Raw genomic sequence first — 21,126 nt, 5'->3', positions numbered from 1 at the left:
TACCACTGGGCTGTGCCATCTGAAACAAATTCCACGCTTGCACCGAGGAGCTTGTCCTGATGGTTGCTGAGAGCAGACAGTACCCAGTGCAAGAAATATTAGCAGACGTGCTAGGACTACCAAGCTGTTTACAGCATGATACATAGGACTGCATCGTTTGGGCTTTCTCTAAGCTGCTCTAGCCCTTTCACATCTGTAACAGTGCAAGACTTAAAAGGCAGCTAGAGAGTAGATGCCTCAGCAATTTCTAATATAGCACTCAGAAACACAGAAAAACTCAGAAAATTTTCATGCATGTTGAAGACAGCTTCTCCTCACACAAACTAACTGCTATGACAAGTCAATTGGGCAACACAGAGTGCTTTTTGTTGTTTTTCAAGAAAATGCGAATGCTTTCAAATTGTTTGCCACACTCCTAATGGCCCCAGGGTGATCCCATCTGCTTCACCCCCTCAGGCATTCAACCTCTCCTAAGGAGGCCCATTCCTCCTTAGGAAAAAATGTGAAGTCAGAAATACTTAAGAAGTCCTTAAATGATGACCACCTCTTCTTATATATTTCCTCTTTCTCTCCCAAAACCCTTCAGCCAGACTTGCTGTAGCTGCTCTATGTTTGACGGCTCTGCTGCCTGTTTTGTCAGTGATGAATTTGTTTGCATTGCCTCCCAGCAGACCAGCCTTTGGCAGAGGCACATCTCAGGTTAAATAGGTTTTTAGAGTCTAGTCTAAAAGAACAAAAAGAAACAGCAACTGAATGCTAGAGAAGGGTCAGCACAACTTCAGCACTGTTAATGAAAAGAGTCTGCTCACAGGGCTTGGTGTTAGGTATTGACAAAAAGGGACAGAAGTATGTTTTACAGAATTCCAGTTCTGGATGATGATAGTAATTTATTTCACTCTAAAATAACAGAACAAAGCAACTAACATTTGGGAGACTGTGGCATGCTGGATGCTGATCTTCTTCGCTAGTGAGAGACATATGTCAAGGGGCTGATGAGCAGGTACACTGTATTCAGTCCACAGCTGTGCCGAGGGCCTGCAGATACATCCAAGAACTGCTTCTTCTCAGGTCTGAAGGATTTCTGGTTCAAGAGGGCCAGAGCTTTCTGTCGCTTATACCTGGCTGATCACAGTAAGATCCAAAACTCCTCTCCAGAGATCTTCACCTGAACCAATATGAATAGTAAATGACAAACAGAATGGCAATGCCAAATTAAAACTCTTGAAGGCAGAAAGCCAAGTCTCTGAAAAGTATTTGGGAGCCAGCTGCAGGACACAACAGTACTGGGTGCAGAATATCTGCTGGAAAGTGGAGATAACTGGTTTTAGGCAGATTGAGGTTTGGGACTTTTTTGGACAGCAAAAGCATCAACAGCAGATCATGCCTGGTGAATCCACAGAAGCCCATCAAAACAGCACATTGTTGTCATGCCATGAGCCATTGTCTGGTTTATGATGGCAACAAGAGACTCTTGCCCAGCACAGGACTCCACTGGAGTGGGAGCGAACAAAGGGTCTCTCTCATTCTGAAGCATTCAGCTGGCTGTGTTAGACAGAATGCCTTATATAAAGTTATGGGAGACATTTATTCCACTCTGTTCAGTACTAATGACATCCCAGCAGGAGTACTGTCCAGTTTAGGTGCCACAATAGGCATCGCAATAAATCCCCTTTTTCCCATTTTAAGAGCAAAATTCGGGCCTGTAATTTCTCAAGGGAGTTAATTGCAGATGAGTGCATAACAGTGGTTTTAGGAGTACCATGGCATCCAATTCTCCTTTGTCTCAGGCAGTTTATGATGAAAAGACATTATGGTACTACAGAGAGTGCTCCATGCCCTGAGCCCCTGGGAGCTCCACTCCTTCCTCTTCCAATGGTGAGGATCAAGCAAGGCCCATCCTGATAGACATATTTTAAAATTTTTTTCAGAGCATATAAAGAAGGCAAAGAATGCCTGGTCTGTGCACCACAAGCTGCCCAGTCTTACATACGTATCTGTTGTGCCCAGATATATTTAGGTGTCAGGCCCTGTTATTCAGTCTGTGGTCAGCAGACCACCAATGGCCCAGAACACATAAAAAAATGATCTACCAGGGCACGATCCCTGAAACTGGACACAGAACTTTACCTGAACCCTCATCAGTCCAAAGCACTATGGAGCATTTCTCACATCTAACATCCCAGTTATTATATCCTGGAATATCCTGGGCAGCAGCATCATTTATTATCTCATATTCAGAATTCATTCCACTATAAAGTCCAGATTCTTTCTTGCAGAACCATTCTCTAGCCAGATTTTGCATCTTATGCTTGAGGTTATCCTTCCTTAAGTGTAATATTTTGCACTTGTTGCTATTACATTTCACTGTATTTATCTCAAGCCACTCCTTTAATGTAGCAAGATCATTTGGAAACCCATTTCTTAAGTGCTTGAGTTATATTTCACTTGTACTAAAGAAAAAAATTAGACTAGTTGGATATGATTTGTTCTGGATAAATTCATGTTGGATGTTTTCATCACATTATCATTCTGCAGTTGCTATTATATGAAGCACTTGAACTTTTTGCAGTATCATTCAAAGTATTTGAGATATCTGAGACAGGTTGGCTGATCTGTAATTTTTGGTACCTCTTAATTCTTCTGTGTATTCTTAAATACACTAGTTAATATTTCAGAAATGACTGTGGTTAGTTCTTTAATTATACCAGAGAAAACATCCGCAGGACTTCCTGTTCTGACTACATGCACTTTACTCAAATGTTCTTTCACTTCTTTTCTGCGGCCTGCGTTTCAATTCCCTTGCTAGCTCTAAGCGTCTTCAGCCTCTTGTATCAGGTGTCCCCTACTTGAAAAGAAGCTGTTTCACAGATCAGCCTGCTCTGTCATCTTTCCTTTGTTCACCATGCCATGAAGTGATAATCCTTTTCCTTCTTCTCATTTATTTTTCTGGTCCCTTTTGAATTATTTATACTTCAGCCCTTCTCTTTTTACTTTTCCTAGCACCGTGTCTTTGCTCACTTTTTGTATGATGGGTTTTTGTTGTCTGATAACCAAGCAGCTCCTGACCCAGCCCCCTTGATTTCTTCCAGTGCTGTCCTCCTTACCAGCAGGATAGCTTCTTATGGGATGTTTGAATAAGGACTTTTTCCAAACTGCCTGTTTCCTTAAGCTCCTTTCTCCCTTTGGCTCCTCCCTGCATAACCTTCCTTATCAATTCCCCAATGCGAGGAAACCTGCCTTACAGGAGTCATTTGGTCTTGCTCTCCTCCTCTCAATCCTCCTTTTCCACAGACACATAAGCTCCCATTGCCTTCTAGAGAGTTCTTTTTTATTAGTTGTATCTATCACAGCCTTATCTGGCCATGTCTCCCATAACTGTCTCCACTCTTTGACTCTTTCAAACAAAAAGTTGTCACAACACATTCCAAAAACTTGAGGAACTGTCTGTGCTGTGCTGTTGGGCTGGGGTGTTTTTGGGTTGTTTTTTTTTTCCCTTACAGCAGATATCTGGTTAGATAAAGTCCTTAATTACCACTACCTCATATCCTCAGGACACTGCCAGTAGTTGCTCAAAAAACAAGACATCGACCTCCTCCTCCTAAGTATGGTTAGTAGAGCTTTACAGTTCCCCTCTATTTTATCTCCAACAGCTCTGTCTCTCCCCTTTTCCCAGCCTTCTACACGTTCTTAATATACCAGACAATACTCTTCCCTTTTTTTCCTGCCTGTCCTTCCTACACAAATTATACTCTCTCTGCTAATATCGAAGTGCTGCAATTTATTCCACTGAGCCTGTGTGATGCTGTTTAAACTGTAGCCTTTGTTGTGTCCCAAGACTTCCAGTTCTTCCTGTTTATTCTCCATACTCTTAGCATTAGTGTAAAGACATCTCAGATGTTTGGCAGTTTGCCCTTACGTTATCCCTTTTGTTCTTCTACGGCCCTCCTGCAATTTCCCACTTCCACTGCAGAAATGAGTTGTCAAACAGACCTCCAGTTTTCTTATTCACCTGAGGTCTTTCCTGCCCACTCAGTTGAAAACTGATGTCCTAGGAGCCTTCTCACTCGTTCTTCTCTAGTAATAAAATTCCCACGTTCTGAAAAACAACGGGTTTTTTTCACTGATTAAACAATGCTCCATAGGATGGAAATTCTCCTAAGAGCCTCCCTGAAAAAGGAAAGTGGCCTTATGGGATAGAAGTCCCCAGCCCAATTCCAGACTTCTCAGTTCCAGAGAGAGGGTTGACGGTGTACATAGTTTAAATGAATGCTAGTTTTGTCAAAATGCTAGCACGTGGACAAATATAGGGTCCAATACTCTGCATCAGGCTGATGTCGTGCAAAATTAGCTCCAGCTACAACCTTGAGAGAACCCTTTCTAATTCCCAGCAGTACAATACACTAAACAGTAATGTGTATTAACTAAGACAGTGGTACTTTTCAAGGCTGCAGATGATGAGCATAGCAGGGATAGCATGTTGACTCCCCTCCCTCACAATTATGAACAGCCAGAACATTCTCAGTTTACAATGGGTCTGACACTGCAAAGAAAGAAGAACAAATATTTGGAAGTCTAATCGTACAATGTAGCTGAACGCTGACAAGAGGACCCCGCTCTAGGGGACTATACTCCTTTATAGCACATGGCCGCTCTTCAAAAGAACAAATTACATGCTATTGAAATCTGCTGTCCTGCTGCCCAGCCTCTGAATGATTGATAAGGGTGAAGTTCAGTCACTCAACTCCCTCAAAGCTTCAGATATGCTTCTGAAGCAAAGACTAAGAGGTTACGAAGGAAGATGTTTCATACAACGTGATCAACTCTGTCCCTCAGCTAATATTTGAGGATAAACATTGAGGTGTAAAGAATAAACATACTTATTTTATACATTTCAGTAAACAGACTGACCTCTCATCTACATGGAGATAATGAAGAGGAAGACTGGATCTCCTCTTTGGGGGGGGGGGGGTTCCAGCATTTTCCCACAAAAGTCATTTGCAAAAATACACCCCTCCCATAAATCAATGTAAGAGAGAGTCTGTGGTCCAAAACAGAGGAGCAGCCCCAAAGTAAGGGCTTAAGCCTGAGCTATTTTTTTCATTCAAATACTCAGAATGTAATTGTTCCAATGCATATCTATACTTCAAAGATGAGCCAGTGGTTTTCTTGTGTTTGAGCAACACAGCCAGTGCGATGGATGAATTGTGTAACATCTGCTGATACATATCACACCATCAGCCAGACTGACTTCAGCTGTCTTCTGTCCGCTGGTGTCTATTCCCACTACTTCATAGATTCTGCTCCCTCTTCTGGCCAGCAACATAATAAAAGAAATTATTTCCCCTTTTTAAACATGATTTTGAGCATGGGGAGTTGAGAAATGGAAAAGAAAATTCATACTACTTTGGCAGGACAAAGAGATCTGAGCTGCACATCCGCTGAATATCCATATTTGGATTTCTCTGTAACAAAGGCTTTCAGTATTTGTGGTAAAAGCTGAAAAAAATAATTACTGGTATTTTTTGTTCAGTTCACTGGTTAGTTCTTGGGAGGATGGGGGGGGTGGGAGAGAGGAAGGGATGTGCAAGGAAGGAAAGACCATCGATCAGCTTTCCTGTATCTTTTCACTTCTTCTCAGCACTGTACTGCTCCTTCGCAGTTTTGTGCAGAAGAATACTGCAGACCTAAAAAAGGAAATGAGCAGAGATCCCATCTTTAGGAATAGCAGACTTGCCAAAATGGGCTCAGATAATAGTATATTAGCTGTAGCATCCAGAGCACATGCTCAGAAAAGCCAGTGTTTCCTCTCTTTTAGTGAGTAAAATCCAAAAGGTTTGTCTCCAAAGCAGATACTGCAGATTCTGACTATTTCTGCCCTTTTTTCAGGTCCTCTTACTTCCCTTGGAGGTTAACAAGCACAGACCAGACATTTGAGACAATGGGTTTTCAAACCTTTTCTAGTCATTAAAGATGTCACCAAGAATTCAGCTAATGTAGGAGAAGGTACAAACTGCTCTACACTGTACATCCAAGACAGCAAAATCTTCTTTGTTGCTTCTTTGAGGACCTCCTTTAAGAAGAGATTTCTTAGGCCTCCCACAGTTGAACTTTATCTGATGAAGCTTCCCAAAGCCACGCCTGAGGAGGAGCAGAAAAGACAGCTCAGTGACAGTACAGCTTGCTACCAAGCGTGCGATGTACGGGCTTGCAACAGAAGCAATATTGGTTTGTGACACGGAAAGGAAATTGCATTGAAGATCTCAGTGTATGGTTTTAGCCAAAGCATTGTCTGTACGCACGACAATTCATTTGCTCACTGAACATCCAAATAAAGAGATGATTCACTCAGCCTTCGCTATCTGTGAATTTTGTAAAATTTCAGATTTTTACATTGTGTTCATTTCCAGTTGATGGCGTCTTATGTATCTTGATTAGCTTTCCTCAGAAAGCATATTCCAGCCTTTTCAGACATCATCTTTCCATTGCTTTCCTTCATAAAGAGAGCAGGAGCTTGATCCATAGCAGAAGACTGAACCGGTGCAGTCGGAGCAGCAATCGAAGTTCACACCAGTCAGAACACCACTAGCTGCAAACAGTGAACTCTGCTTTGAAATTAAAGCTCTTTTTAAGCTGCTATTTCCGATTCTAACATTAGTCATGAACTTGAAACAAGTACTAAAAAAGAAATATTCCTTTGGCAGTTGTACCAACTCCAAGACTGGACTCTTCTACGGGTCTCTCAGCTGCTGCTACTCAAACACTCGGGCCCAATTCTGCAATCCTTTGTTCAAGCACCAGTCCGAGGGGGTAAAAGTTGGCCAGAGAAAAACGTGTGAGATCAGATCTTGTGATACGGTAAAAAAATTCCACTTTCCATGAAAAGAACCTTGTTTTCAAACACATTCCACAAGGTGAGCAGCTCTTTCAGCCCTTCTGCATATAAGATGAGGCTTTTTTTTTTTTTTTCCCCGAGAGTAGGGCTCGTAGCCCCCACACTGCCTGCACCACCTTCTCTGCACGCATCGCTGCGAGAGAGGAGGGGACCCCTTCCCTTACTGAAACAGCTACTCATTGAATAGTTCTTCATTATCTAAGAGAGAACCAGGAAATATTTAATAAATACATTACCCATTGCATCAAAATAAATATCATTCACAAAACATTCATTGTCTTTTGCTCGTCATCATCATACAGTGTATATAAATGTGCCCAGTACAGATGAGATTTACAAATGTTTGCCTGAATTTTTCCCCTTAATGCATTCTCCCACTTAGAGTAATCATCACATAAAATGCATAAAAACATAATGCAGCTTCATGCCACCAGCATAAACCAAAGACAAAACTAAAGATCTTGCGAGAGTACAAACAGTCTTCGGACAGGAAGAATGGCTTTAGGTACGTCTTAAAGGGGCACTTGCTCCAACTCAACTCTGCAGCATTTTAGAACTGGAGCCAATGTTTACTTGAGAACTCAGAATTACTTAACCAAATAATAGAACATATAAAAGCAAGTTTACTTTTTGGAAAAAAAAAAGTTTAATAATACAGTAATAGTTGTAGTATCGTCCAGTAAAGGTGTATTGTAAAAATGTTCTGAATATTAATTTACCTCAGATAACTTTAGAGTTGTAAATACTTGCATTATAGTGAGGTAGACAGTAAAAAAAAAAAAAAAAAGTTCTTTTCTCCATTATTAGCACAGAATTTAAATCTTGTAATAATATCTTAAGGAAATGATAATGTTAAGTAAGGATGAAATATTTGATTAATGCTTAATTCTGTACAACTCAAATATAAACTTTTAAAAATATTAGAAATTATAACATTTCGAGTGCATATAATGTTTTGTACATTAAAAAAAGAAATGCATGTTGTTCATCTCCATTTTGCACTTTTCAGTCTGTTTAAATAAACAAATATTTACAACTTTTATATGAACAACAGTGCATCCAAAGCAAAATGTGCATTTTAAATTATTGCTCCTGGTCGAGTCTTTTTATTAGCATTTTATATTATTATTCTCTTCTCTCTTTTTTTTTCTTCCACCAGTTTGTAGATCTGCGAAACCAGATAAGCCAACAATTCTAGAAATCAGTGGGGAAAAGCCTGAAACTATAAACATAATAGTTACATTAAGAAAGGGCTAGGCATGCTTCGAAGTGCACTTTCCTCAGGTGAAGCCACAGCTGAGACCAAAGGTTGGAAAATAACAGAAATCTTACATAAAACACCTTTTCCAGCCCAACATTTGCGTATAATACTGCTGCAGGTTGCGAGGGCTGCCGAGCAAGAGCTACCTAGAGATCTGGCAATGGCATCCTTGCACCGTTCGTGAAATCCGAAGGAGTTTCCTTTCCAATCCACCCAGGTTGTGCTTTCTGTAACACTTCGCTCTTCACAGTTTTTAATTGCCGTCTTCAAAAAAAAATTAAAAAAAATCTATCTGGTAATTACAATCTTGAGCAATTCTTTCTTTTTTTTTTTCCTTTTCTCATTCTTTTTTTTTTTTTCCTTTGGGGGGGGTGGGGGGCCGTAGGCTATTTCTGGCTGGTAATCTTGCAGGAATGTGAAAGAGGGCAAAAATGAAACAGCCCTCTTCAGAGCAACTTCAGAGAGAGGGATCAGTCTGCTCCCTCTCCCTCCCCCGACTCTTTTTGTACTTGGTAAATTGCCTTCACCTTCGGAGGGAGGAGGACAGATCGCCAGATAAACCCCGGGGGAGGGAAGGGAAGCAGGGAAGGGACCCGGCGGGGGCCTCGCCGCCTGCCCTGCCCGCTCGCCCTTCCCCGCACGGCAGCCGCGGGCAGGCGCTGCCCGAGCCCCCGCTGCCGCCGCGGGCAGCTGCCGCGGAAAACAGGCGCCGGGGCCGCCGGCACAGGCCCCCTCCGCGCCGCCCGCCGGTCCCCTTCGCCCCGGCCACGCTCCGGGCGGGCGGGGGCCGTCCCCGCTCGCCGCCGCCGGCGCATCTCCGCCAAGACGCAGCCCCGGCTGCTGCCGAGGGGCGTCCCGCCCGCTACCTGCAGCCGCAGGACTCCACCACCATGTCCTCGTACTGCTTGTACACCACGTTGTTGCCCGCGTCGATGTAGAGGATGCTGATGGGAGTCAATTTGGTGGGGACGCAGCAGCTGGGCGGCGTGGAGCCGGGGTCCATGGAGTTCATGAGGGTCTGGATGATGGCGTGGTTCGTGGGCTCCAGGTGGGAGCGCAGCGGGAAGTCGCAGACCCCCTCGCAGTGGTGGGCCTCGTACTCCAGCGGGGCGATAATCCAGTCGTCCCAGCCCAGTTCCTTGAAGTTGACGTGCAGCGGCTTCTTGCTGCAGCGCAGGCGGGACTTCTTGCCGTGCCGCTTGCCGTGCCGGCTGGCGAAGGCGGTGCGCCGCTGGCGCCGGGGCGGCGGGCGGCGGGCAGCGGGCGGCGGCGGCGCGCCCACCTCGGCGCGCAGCTCCCCGAGGAGGCTCCGCCGCCGGGCGCGGGTGAAGACCACCAGCAGCGCCCGCTCCTGCGGCGGCCGCGTCCGGCGCCCGAAGCCCAGGCCCCGCAGGTCCAGCCAGCGCGGCGGCCCGCGGCCCGCCGAGGCCCGCAGCTCCAGGCACAGCCGCTTCCAGGGCCGCTGCTCCCGCAGGCCCTGCCGCACGTCGAAGACCTCCCAGCCGGCGGCCGGGGCCGCCCGCAGGTCCAGGGCGCGGGAGTCCAGCGGCCGCGGCGAGAGGCAGGGGAAGAGCTGCATGTGCAGCGGGGCGGCCGGCGGCGGGCGGCCGCGGGGGGCCCGGCGGAAGAGCCGCAGCTCGGCCCCCACCAGCTCCTCCGTCTCGGAGAGGGTCGATACATCAAACACATACTGCTGCCGCCTCAAGGGAGCGGGCGAGAGATCGTCTGCGAGATAAAAAATAATTACAGTCAGTTGCGCTCAAGGGGATCTGCCGAGAGGTCTCCGAGGAGGAGAAGGGCGGGCAGGGACGCCGGCTGCCCGGCCGGGGCCGCTCCTGCCCCCCTCACCCCCTGCCCTCAGCCGGGGCCGCCCGCGGACCGGGACCAGGCGCTGCACCGGGAGCCGGGCCCGAGCCGGGCCCGGGGGAAGGGCGGGAAGAGAAGGAGAAGGAGAAGGAGAAGGAAGAAGATATGGAAGGACCCGTACTAGACAGGAGATCGCTCTCCCGCACCAGAGGCGGCCCCTGCTCCACGCACACCCTCTGCCCATCAGCAGCGCCAGCGACGTGGGACTGGTAATATTCGTGTGTTCACGTACATTACGCGCACACACACACACACATATATATATGTCCTTCAAGAGAAAAACCTGGACTTCTTTTTTGACACATTGGTGCACGAAGTGCAGCGCAGAAAGCAAACCAGATTCCCCTGAGCTGCTTTCCAATAAAATGTTTACAACCCAGCAAATACAAAAATTCCCAAAGCCCCTGGGTTTCCCCAGAAGCTAGTAAAGCTTGTGTAGATTTCAATAGTAAAAGTGTCACTGGAGCCTCTGTTCAGCAGCCCCTCGCCGCTTTTCCAAGCTCAGCCCGTTCTAGAGCTAGAAACGGAGACTAAGGCAATATACAGCCCCCAGTTATTTATTGATATCAAAGGTCATTGCGAGTCCTAATCAGTGTATTTCACAACCTCGGCTCTACCTGACAGGTCTGGGAGAACCTCCTGGGGGGCAGGAGGGACAACGGGATGATTTATGCGAACCAAGACCTTCAGCCGCGCCACGGCAATGTAAAAATCAGTGCGGATTAACATGCAGTTAATCAGTGCCAATTAGCATACTCGAAAGTCGCCCTGCGCTGCCGCGAGTTCCCCCTGACGCCAACAGGGAGATGGAGCGTGGACAGGCAGTCCACTCCATGCCACGGGAGCCCACGGAGTAGCTTGCTTGCCGGCCGAGCGCATCCCTCCCGCTCCGCGGGGAAGCCGCCGTGGGAGGCCCCGCCGCCCGCCCGCGCCGCGCACCCACGCGGGATCCCCGGCCGCGGAGCCCGGTGCCAGCGGGGCACCGCACACCTGCCCTGCCCCTGCGGCGAGGAGGCCGGAGCGCGGCCGCGGCCCCCCGCCTCGCCCTCTGCGCAGCACGGCGGGTCGGTCGGGGAGAGGCAGTTCACGGGCCGGGGCCGCCGCCGCCGCCGCCGCCGCCGCCGCCCTGTCCGCGCTGCGCTCCGCGGGGGCTGCGCGCCGGGCGAAGCGGTGCGAAAATAGGTCAGGCCCTTCAGGCATCCCGGGGAATTTGGACCCAGGCCTGCCGCATCCCTGCCCCCACTTCCCGCTTCAGGCCCGGCGGTTTTCCCGCGGCGAGGCTGCTCCTGCCCCAGCGAGGAGCGCACAGCCGGGAGCAGGCAGCCCGGCCGGCCGCGCACCTCTCTCAGGAGGGACGTGGAGCGAATCTACAAAAAACACACACACAGCCCGAAAAATGTCGTCACAGCCCCAGGTGACGACAACAGCTGCTCTGTCGAGTTGCTGAAAAGTGAAATCCAGCGGGAGTTGCCTACAGGCGCTGGACGGTCTCGGCAGCGCTGCAAGGACTGAGCAGGATTTGGCCCATGGGTCGCTTGTGGATTTGGGGGTGTTTTTCCCCCCTTCACACGCTTGGGCCGGCGGGGCCGCGGGCCGAGGTGCACCTGGGTTGCGGGAGGAGGGTCCGGCAGCTCAGGAGAGCTCTCAGGCCATTGCTCCCTTCTTCAAGGGGGTCCCGGGCAGGACTGGGGGCTTCAGGCAGAAGGGAAGAACGGCAAGAACGCGCCGGTCCCCTTCCTCCTTCTCCTCCTCGCCTTTGGCTTTCCCTGCGCCCAGCATCTGTCAGATGCCCGGGCATCTGACACGGCGCTGACGGGTCTCCTGGCCCCGCCGAGCTGCCTCCCACCTTCCTCCAGCGGCTCCAGCGACCCCCGAGGAACTAGATCAGCTCCTGCCCCCGGCTTTAGGGTGTGGGCAGAGCCGGGCCTGGGCACAGCTCCGCTTTTAAGCCATCTCTCTGCTTGGGGTGGTGGTGGTGAGGGCGTCAGGCTTGGTTTCAAAGGGAGATGCTCTCCCTGTTTGGTACTCCCTTGTCGGGATGGGGTGGAGGCGGGGGGACCGCTGCCTCCAGCCCGCTGTCCCACCGGAGCAGACACCCCCTCTCTCTTCCCCGTCCCACTCCTGGACGGTGCCCCCTCCCTGAGAACCCCCGCATCCCTGCCGGGGTGCAAGAGCAAGGTAGCACTGCCCGGCCTCCCGGGCTTTCGGGGACGGAGAGGGCAGCCCTTTCCCGCGAGATGGAGGTCACAGAGGTGACAACGCTCTCCCCCCTTCCCTCACCCGGAGCCCCCACGCAGGCGGGCGGCTGCGGCGCGGGAAATCGGCCCCTTCGGGGGTGACATCCAGGCGTGCGGTTTAGATGGGAGGGAAGCGGGGAGAGGCTGAATTCCCCGCGAGTCTCCGCTGCTGAAAGCGGTTTATAAAGGGTCTGCAGGCCCCTGCCATGCGGAGGGGCGGGGGGAAGCCAGCTCCGGTCCTTGCGGGTTGCCAGAGGCTTGCTCGGGGGGTGCGCCTACAAGGCGCTCCCCAGCAGCATCCTTTGAAGCTCCAGCCTGGCGGAGGTTGAAGGCGCTGCACGGCCGCTCCGGCTGGCTCGCTGGCATGGTGCGCTGGGGACACGGCCGAATGGCAGAGAAACGTGCCCCCGGAGAAGCGGGTCTCCGAGCCGGGTTTAGGCAGCACCGGCTCAACGCTGGAAAACTCCCACTGGTTCACGCAGCTGCCGGCTCCCGCTCCTCTCCCCGAAAGGGGCAGGGCTGCCGGTTGTTTCAAGTAAGCAGCTTTGAATCCGATCAGATAAACGCTATTTATTCACTCTTGTAACCTAATAATTCCAGATGAATACATAATCCTAAACCAGTACTGGCTGGCTCCCAGCGCGGTCGAGAGGGTGGGAAAAGCAGCGGAGGGCGGGGAGGGAGAGCGGTACCTCCGGAGCCTCCACAAACCGGGGAGAGACGGGTCTAGTTTGGGGACCCTTTGTTCCAGCGAAGCTGCCGCCTTCCCAGCACACAAAGAGCGGCAGCAGCGACGGCGTGAGGACACCCTGGCTGTCCCTCTCCCTCCGTGTGAGGAGCACACACGTCTTGGGGCTTGTCCTCTTCAGTTTTCCTTCAAACCCAAGGAGCGGCTGGGGTGAAATCCAGGGTTTCTAACAGCCAGCTCGAGATCTGCCTTTTTCTCAGGCCAGTTGAGGCTGTCATTATCGTTATTCCCGTTACCGAAATATTTGGAGAGAGCAGCAAAGTCATCTCACATCCAGCCGGGCTGGGGAAAGCCACATTGCAGAAAATGCACCGGAGAGGTGTGTTTATATTTGTAACGTTAATTTAGATGAATGTTAGTTACGCAGTAAGTATTAGTTTTATCTCGACTCTCCGTTGTTTATTGTTTCGGGCGAAGATAAAATATTGGGGGGCCGGGGGTGGGGTGGGGGGCGGAAGAAAAGAAAGGAGTAGGTCTATCTGGAATTTAAGTATGTGTCAGCCGTGGGGGGACGAGAGCAGCCCTGCTCCGCTCTGCCCTTCCCAAAATGCCCGGGCAGCCGGCGTGCCCCTGTGCTCCCGTGGGGCGGGCAGGGGTCGCGCCGGGCCGGGGGGGCTGCGCCGGGCCCCCGCCCGCCTCCTCCCCTGCTTTCCTCCGCTTTGCGGTGGCGGCGGTTTTATCATCTCCAAGGTTAAATGAATGGCTGGGTTGGGACGTTTCCTTTAACTCGCTGTGTGAACCCTCTCCCGCTTCCCGGGTTCGCTTTCTCGCCGGCAGCCTGGGCTTTGAGGCGAGCCGGGGGTTAACGAAGGCTACACAAAGTTTCCCTTTTCATGGCAGATCAGGTACTGGGCTCCCAGCCAATTCATCAGGGCTCAGATCTTAACTTTACATCACTGCAAATTATACCCAAACCACATTCAAGAAGAATTTTCCCATTCCCAAATTCTCTTTCAAGCATATTTAACTCGCAAACCAAAAGCACATTTGCAGTTTAAAGACCCTTTGCAGGCGCTCGCTCAACAATAATCTGGAAATTAAAACATATATCCCCCGTAATTGCGAGGGGCTGCCCACACGTTGTCTGCAGAGTCGCAAGGCTGACAGGTATTTCTTTCGGAGCATTACCCGAGCTGTGGAAACAAGGGGCTGACTCTCCATGTGTGGTATTTCTCCGGGTTTCAATTCCGCATCTCCCAGCGCCTGCCTCTTCGTGGTTTTTTATTACACCGAATGATTAGATTTAAATGTTTCGTTCGCTTCGCTATCGAGTAACCGGGAAAGACCACACCTTCCTCGGACGAGTTCCCAATCCTGCCAAAACCCCAGCGAGCTGATGGACGGCTGTTTCCATTTTTTTAAATTTTTTTTTCCTCCCGTGGCGGGGAGGCACCTGCGATATACCTTTGATCACCGCTTTCCCATACCTGCGCCGGGAAGGCTGCCTGCCCTCGCCCCGCTCCCTGGCTCGCCGCTGCCTCCCGCCGCCTCCCCGGTTCCCACGAACAACGCTCGGTCCACGGGCGCGGAGGGACAGCCGTAACACCCGCGGGGCATCCCGCGGGGCCCCGGGCCCCTCGTCTGTCGGCATCACCCCGGGAGATGCGCTGAGGTGGAGAGGGGTTTCCTTGGGGGGTTTCTACCTGCTGTAACAGACACTAACCGAGTCCCCTTCCCTTTCCCCGTTTGCGGTCGTTTCGCTACCCGAAATACTTCGATCGAGGAGGAATCATTCCTCCAAAATTATTCTTGTTGAGAAGATCAGAATAAATATTCCCAGCGCTCGGAGCTAAGAAATGGAGCGAGGGGACGCTTTGGAGGGTATTTCTGAGTGATGTATGTGGAAGCGCCGGGATACAGCAACACAACATACAGATCTGGCCACAACTAGCAAGGACTAAAACGTCCCCTTTCGCTCAGAAACCAGACTTCAGGCACGCAAGGACGACCAACCTCAGTTCCAGCCTGCCCCGAAATCGCAAGGAAACGAGCATTTCTCCGATCGGCTGCCTTTTTTTTCTATAGGACTACGAAGCGAGGAGGAGCATGAGGAGGGCGAGGCGCACGGCTGCCGTGGCCAACGCCGGGCAGCCCGGCCGTGCTGCGGGCACCCGAGCCGGGCTGGCCCCGGGCTGCGCCGGGTTTTCTCCCCTCGGGCCGTTCGGCTCCCGGTTGTGACCAGCCCAGGCTACGGCACGGCATCGCCCCGCGGGTGGCGGTAACTAAACAGCCCCGAAGCGGAGAGCTCGGTCCTACCGTCCACAAAAACAAAACAAAACAAAACAAAACAAAACAAAACAAAACAAAACAAAACATTAAACGCGGCCTCTTAGCAAGCCCCGCAGGGGAGCGTCGGAATTTAAAAATTAAAAATAAAAAATCAGTATGGGGTCCGAAACGAGCGACCGGAACGGCTTGATAGGCTCTACTCCTTCTCGTTAGCAGAGCGGCTCCGCGGCCGCGCATCGCCCCGCCGAGGTACCTGTGCCGCGGAACGGCCGCGGGGCTGCGCCTCCCGGCGCTTGCGGGCTCTGCTTTCCCCAGACCGCCCTCCCCGTCCCGCTGCGCTTCTGTGCGCAAACCCCCGCGCCTTCGCAAAAGAAAACAAACAAACAAACAAAAAAACCCCTCCCTTTCGAACCCCCCGATTTTCAGGAGGGAGAGAGGAGCGGTGCGGCCGCTGCTTCCGAGGGGACGCGCCGCTGCCCGCTCCGCCCGCGCCCCAGCACCGCGCTCCGCTCCTTTCCGCAGCTCCCGCAGCGCGGGGGACAAAACCCCCAAACCCCTAAATATCCCCCAGGTGCAGGCAGCGCAGAGTCGCAGCCCGCTCCCCGCCTGCCCCCACGCTGCCGGCTCCGCGGGCGCGGAGGCCCCGCCGCCGGGCCGTGCCGGGCCGTGCCGGGCCGTGCCGGGCCGCTCGCTCCTTCCCCGGGTGCACGGCGGGGATGGGAAGCGGCTGCTCGCTGCCGCGCTCCGGCCGTCTGGTCTGCATTAGTGTTTTTATAAGGGGCTCAAACAAATCGAATACAAGGTCACCAAATAATTAACAGTTGTGAATTCCCTCCTTCCCCATTAAAATACTTCCCTGCTTATATTTCATTTTCCTTCTGCCAACGACAACACTGCCTGGGCAAAGGCGCTGCACAGATTACACTATATAGCAGCTTTCGGTCCACCCAGAAACCCGCTGTTTGGCATAAACATGTTGCACTAGATGAACTTCAAGTGGGATTTACGCTCTTTTCTTCTGCCACATGCACAGCCGGGCCATTTCCAGCTCCTGCACGCAGGTTCTCCCCTTCCTCCTGCCCCCTCTCCTCAACCCTCTCCCGACCCTAACGGTAAGACCAAAACAACGATGGTCGAACCCCTGCCCATTCCGTATAAGCTGCCTCTCAAGTGGAACACGAAACTGCACAAAGAAAACGGGGAGGGAAGAAGGAGACGATCCCAGCCCATTTCGGTTTCTCCTTCCCTTAGGCGCGGAACTCGGCATTTCGTACGCCAGAGCCCGGCCGCGGTACCGTGGCTGCGGGCAACTCTGCAGATACGAAAGGGAAAGGCGAGGTGCACCCACGGCAGCCAGCCCTTGTAGTACTCCCTTCCCACGGGACATCCCTTTGAAAATCGCGCTCCCTCGCACCCCGGCTATTTCTTTTTTGTTTTCGGTTTGTTCCGAGCCGTGCCACGTTTCTTGCTAGCTGTGGATTTGCTTGTTTATAGCTCCCTTCTCCAGCTCCCTCCCGCTTTTTTTTTTTTTTTTTTTTTTTTTTTTTTTTTTTTTTTTCCCCTGCCTGGTGGAGTCCTTGCAGCTCCTAATTGTCCTGCCTTACTGTGGAGCTCCAATGCTGGGGGTCCTGAGGCCAGCGAGAGCACCATCTGCGTTTTAATGAGTTACTTCATGTGCCAACAGTAATTTTCCTACATTCAGCTAGGTCCTGTCTGATCTTGCGACCGTAACAAGGGGGAGCGAGTGGGGGGCGGGAGGGGGTGGAGAAGTGGGAATCGCAAACCCTTTCCCCCCTTTCTGCGCTCTTTTTCTACCGCTGGGGGAATAATAATAATAATAATAATAATAATAATAATAATAATAATGGTGTATATATATAAGGCGGTAGTGTGGCTTTCCTTCCTCTCGAGCTAGCCTGAAAGCGATCTTATTAGCTTCAAGCGGAAAGGAAAGAAAGAAGAGGCGCAGGGGAGCGGTTGTTGGTGTCCGCACCGAAGCGCTCTGCCCCTCTCTCTCAGCGGCGGGGGGACGGGCTGGCTTCGGGGCTGGCTGCGGCCGGGAGCCGGCAACCGAGCTGCCTTTCCCGCGGGACCCTCCGCTCTCACGGATACCCAGGCACAGCAGCCCACGCCGTGTGGGAAGGGCATTTCTCGCAGGACTAAAAGCTGTTTCGCGTTCCTTTCTGGTCCCCGCAAAATCCTGCGATGAAGGATGCCGTGCGGGCAGGAGGGATGGCCACCGCCGTCTCCCCCGGAGCTGCCGCTTAGGTAAAGAGCAGCCCATCTAATTGGGTCAATTTGGACGGCTATATTGTCTGCAAATGAATTGTCAGAAACTCCCCCCCCCCCCCCCCCCCGCCTCCCTTCTTCCCCGCTTTCCCTAAGCAAAGACTGTTCATCATCAGCACAACTCCAGCTCGCCAATTAACTGGGCTAGGAGCCCACGGGGAGGTGGGCAGTAAAATAGCTACCACTTCAGAGGAACGGAAGCTCTCTTGAAGTTTTTTGGTGATGTGCCATTGGCTGGTCCGCTTCATTATGGGAGACTAGACAATATTTGATATGTTATGACATGAACACTCAATTAGATCACTGAGTTGAAATACTCCAATCAGTGGCTTGATGCTAAGCAACCCTCAGAAGGTCCAGCAGAAGGTCACAGCCTGTGACACATCAAATCAAAATCAATGGGGAAAAGTGAGGCTTTTCCTTAATCAAACCAGGACTTCTGTTAGCAAATCACTTCCCCCGGAGTAGAATCTCCCATGCAGCGAGATGAGCTAAATTTGTTAAATTAACTGTCTTTCTTCTGGTTATCAAGAATAAGATGATCTGGAGCGCGGCTCTATTTCCCCGCGGCTCGGAGAATTAGCACCCCGTTTCCTCTCCGGCGGGGAAAGCGGGCCAGCTCGGTTTTGACGGCTCAACTTTCGAAACCGCATTTCTAGAAAGCGAGTCCTCTTCCCCCCACCCCCTCTTTTAACAGCGACGAAGAAAACAACTCCCATAAGTCGAAGGCGGAAAGCAAAACCCCGGGTCCCCTCTCCTCTCGGAAACGGCTGGGCGCTTCCGACCGCGGGGGACACCCACCGTGGGCGCTTCCACGCACCCACCCGAGCCCAGAGGGGCGCGACGGGCACCGAGGCGGGATGGGAAGAGCCTCGCCGAGCTCTCTCCGCGGAGGAGTACCCCCAGAGACGGGGGTGGCGATGGGGAAAGGGGCTGAGCCGGGGGTGCCGTGGGGGAGGAGAGGCTGCCGGCTCGGGGAGGCGGCGGAGGGGGTCGGTTTGGGGTCGGTTTGGTTTGGGGAACGAGCGGTTCCTGTAGCCCCAGGGAGCCGTGCGACTTTTCCCGGCGCTGCGTTTTGCCCTAAACCGGCTGGGAAGCGGGGAGGTCGGCGTGCTTCCCCGGGTCCCGGCAGCTGCGGGACGCCCGCTGCCAGCCGCCGGCAGGTACACGGGCAGGGTCCCGCGGGGGGGGGGGGGGGGGGGGGGGCGGAAGGGAGGGTCTTCAAATAGGGGAGGGGGGGACGGACAAGGAAAGAATGCACAACCTTCATTAAGAACCTGTTAATTAGTTTGTCCTTAATGGCTCACAAACCAGGGTAACGAAGGAAAAAAAAAAAAAAAGAAAAAAAAAGAAAAAAGAAGGAAAAAAAAAGGGGGCGTTTTGAAGGAAGGGAATTTTTCCTCTGGATCGCCGAGAAACCTCCACCCGCTGCCCCTGGTACGAGCGATAAAACAACGAGAGAAAAGCAAAGCAGGGCCCCGGCCGGGGCTGCCGGTCGCAGAGGGGTCCCAGGAGCCCAGCGGCACCGGTGTTGCTCGGAGAGAGAGGGGGTAAGGCCTGGGGCCCGGCTGGCCCCGGGCTCCGCCGCCCGCCCCCTCCTCTCCTCTCCTCTGCGCTCCCGGCCGCGGGGCCAGCCGAGGCCCCGGGGGAGCGGCCCCCGCTGCCGGCCCGGGCATGGGTGAGGACCATCCCCGCACACACCAGGCTGAAAGGACGTAGGCCCCGAAGCAGACGGCGAGTCCGGGCCGCCCCTCGCTGAGCCCCGGGGCCGGGAGTTACCTGGGCTCCGGCTGCCTCCCCGCCAGCAGCGCCGGTTGCGTCCCAGCCCCAGCGCTTTCCAGCGGGGCTGGTGCTCCTCCAGGTAACCCCGATAAAGCCACCCTACGTGAGACCAGCTTGAGGCAGCAAATGTTTGCCCTCCTTCAGTTTGAACTTTCTATTTGCCTTACAGCCGCAGAGATAAGAGCGATCCTTTCTCCGGCAGACGGGAAGAAGCCAGAAGAGCTTTTGGGTTTTTTTCCCCCCTCCCAAGGTTGCGTTTACACCCAAAGTGCGCCTGCAAAGCTGGGGGGGGGGGGGGGATGTGTGTGTTTCCCACCATCCCGTGATGATTCGGAGGCGAAAACGCGTGTTTCTCGCCCGCAGCACGTACGGCTGCCGCGGTCCGGGTTTAGCGCCGCGGGGCAGTTTGCTTTAAAATAAAACAACGCGATCCACGATTTACCGAAAGATCCATTTTTCTGCAATACCCGGAGGAGGTGGGGGAAACACGAGTGAGCGATGAAGCCTGCTCCCCGCCTCCCATGCGCCGGGCTCGGCGGGACGGCAGCTTCGCACCGCGGAGCGCCACGGGAAGGGGCGCCCACAGCCCCGGGGGGACGGTGAGGGGGGGCAAAACTTACCTCGTCCCCTGTCTACAAAACTAGTGATGGTGTTGGCGGACTTGGACGACTGAAAAAAGCTGGCGTTGATGCCCAGTTTCTCCGCGATGGAGTAAGTCCTGAACAGAGAGAGCATGTACTCGTGGGGTTCCACCCGTGGGAGCGCCCGGCCCACGGCGTGTCCCCCTTGCCGCGGGCGGTTCTCCCGTGGGGACCGCGGCACCCTGCGGCCCCGTCCGCCCTTGGAGGAGGCGGCGAGCTCCGAGGCGGCGGGGAGGGAAGCCGGGAGGCAGCAAGGTAAATCCCAGAGGAGGCTGGCGAGCAAGGCGGCGGAGAGCAGCGCCCGGCGTGCATTCATAGCGAGAGGCGGCGGCGGTGGGGAGGAAGAGGAGGGCGGCCCGACGTGCGGCTCCGGCGGCCCACGGAGCGGCGCGGGGACTGCGCGGCGGCGTGGCGCGGAGCGGGGACTGCACCCGGGCGGGCTCGGCCCGGAGCAGGCCGCCCCGCCCCGTGGGTACCGCCCCGCCGCGGACCGCCCCGTGGGGGCACCCAGCCCGCCCCCGCGGGGCGGTCCGCGGCGGGGCGGGACACCCGCGGTCGGGTGCTTGGGGGTCCCTTTGCTCCCTCCTCGCTGTGGACTCCACGCGGGAAGCGGACACGAGGGCCGAGGAGAGATGCTGCGCGTCTCACTGCCACCCTCCGGGTACCGCTTCTCATCAACCGGCCAACGCTTTGGTGTGTTTAGGTGCTGCGGGTGCTGTGATTTCAGGTGTGAGCAGACTCCAGGGATGCTGATGATCTTGTTTAAGGCTCTCCGTATTCCCACGGCTGCGTGACTGCTGAGAGCTTGGCGCAAAGCAGGGGTCTCTCAAGAAGAAGAATTTGGCAGAAAGTGGGGGTCTTGCCATGGGATGTGCCAGGGCCCAGCTGGTGGGCAGCCTTGGGACGGGCCCTGCCACTCATCAGAAGGGAAAGCACAGGAGCAAAGAGCCAGAGACTGTTCTCCCAAAATCTGCAGAGCCGCCAAGAGGTGACCACTCTGAGAGGAGCATGGTGCCAGGTAGGGGCCTGGAAAAATGCAGCAATGGGCAGGCAGCACCAGCAACATAAATGGGGCAGCCGGGGCAGGCAGAAAAGCCTCCCCTAAGCGGGGCACGGATCCTCCTTGTGCTGGTCCTGCAGAAGACAGCAGTGGAGCTGTATTCTGCAAGAGGATTTGCCCA

At 53.2% G+C, this 21,126-nt stretch overlaps 1 protein-coding gene across 1 annotated transcript; it reads right to left on the bottom strand.

Annotated features, from left to right (window-relative positions):
* Nucleotides 1-376: 376 nt before the first annotated feature.
* GDF6 (growth differentiation factor 6) lies at nt 377-20,392 on the bottom strand. The gene is made up of 2 exons (XM_075743670.1): nt 19,925-20,392; nt 377-9,878 (listed from the first exon to the last, which is right to left on the bottom strand). Exons 1-2 carry the CDS (start codon nt 20,259-20,261, stop codon nt 9,016-9,018), a joined length of 1,200 nt encoding a protein of 399 aa, XP_075599785.1. The 5' UTR covers nt 20,262-20,392; the 3' UTR covers nt 377-9,015.
* Nucleotides 20,393-21,126: the final 734 nt, after the last annotated feature.

The sequence above is a fragment of the Balearica regulorum genome, chromosome 2, assembly GCF_011004875.1.
Source record: "Balearica regulorum gibbericeps isolate bBalReg1 chromosome 2, bBalReg1.pri, whole genome shotgun sequence".
Lineage (NCBI taxonomy): Eukaryota > Metazoa > Chordata > Aves > Gruiformes > Gruidae > Balearica > Balearica regulorum.
This window is presented reverse-complemented; position numbering and strand designations above follow the sequence as displayed.

Bases quoted from the DNA above. Each gene is read 5' to 3' on its own strand.
- GDF6 (XM_075743670.1), bottom strand. From the start codon at position 20,261: ATGAATGCACGCCGGGCGCTGCTCTCCGCCGCCTTGCTCGCCAGCCTC. The intron at 9,879-19,924 runs GTAAGTTTTGCC...TTTATCTCGCAG, and splicing joins TTTTGTAGACAGGGGACGAG to ACGATCTCTCGCCCGCTCCC.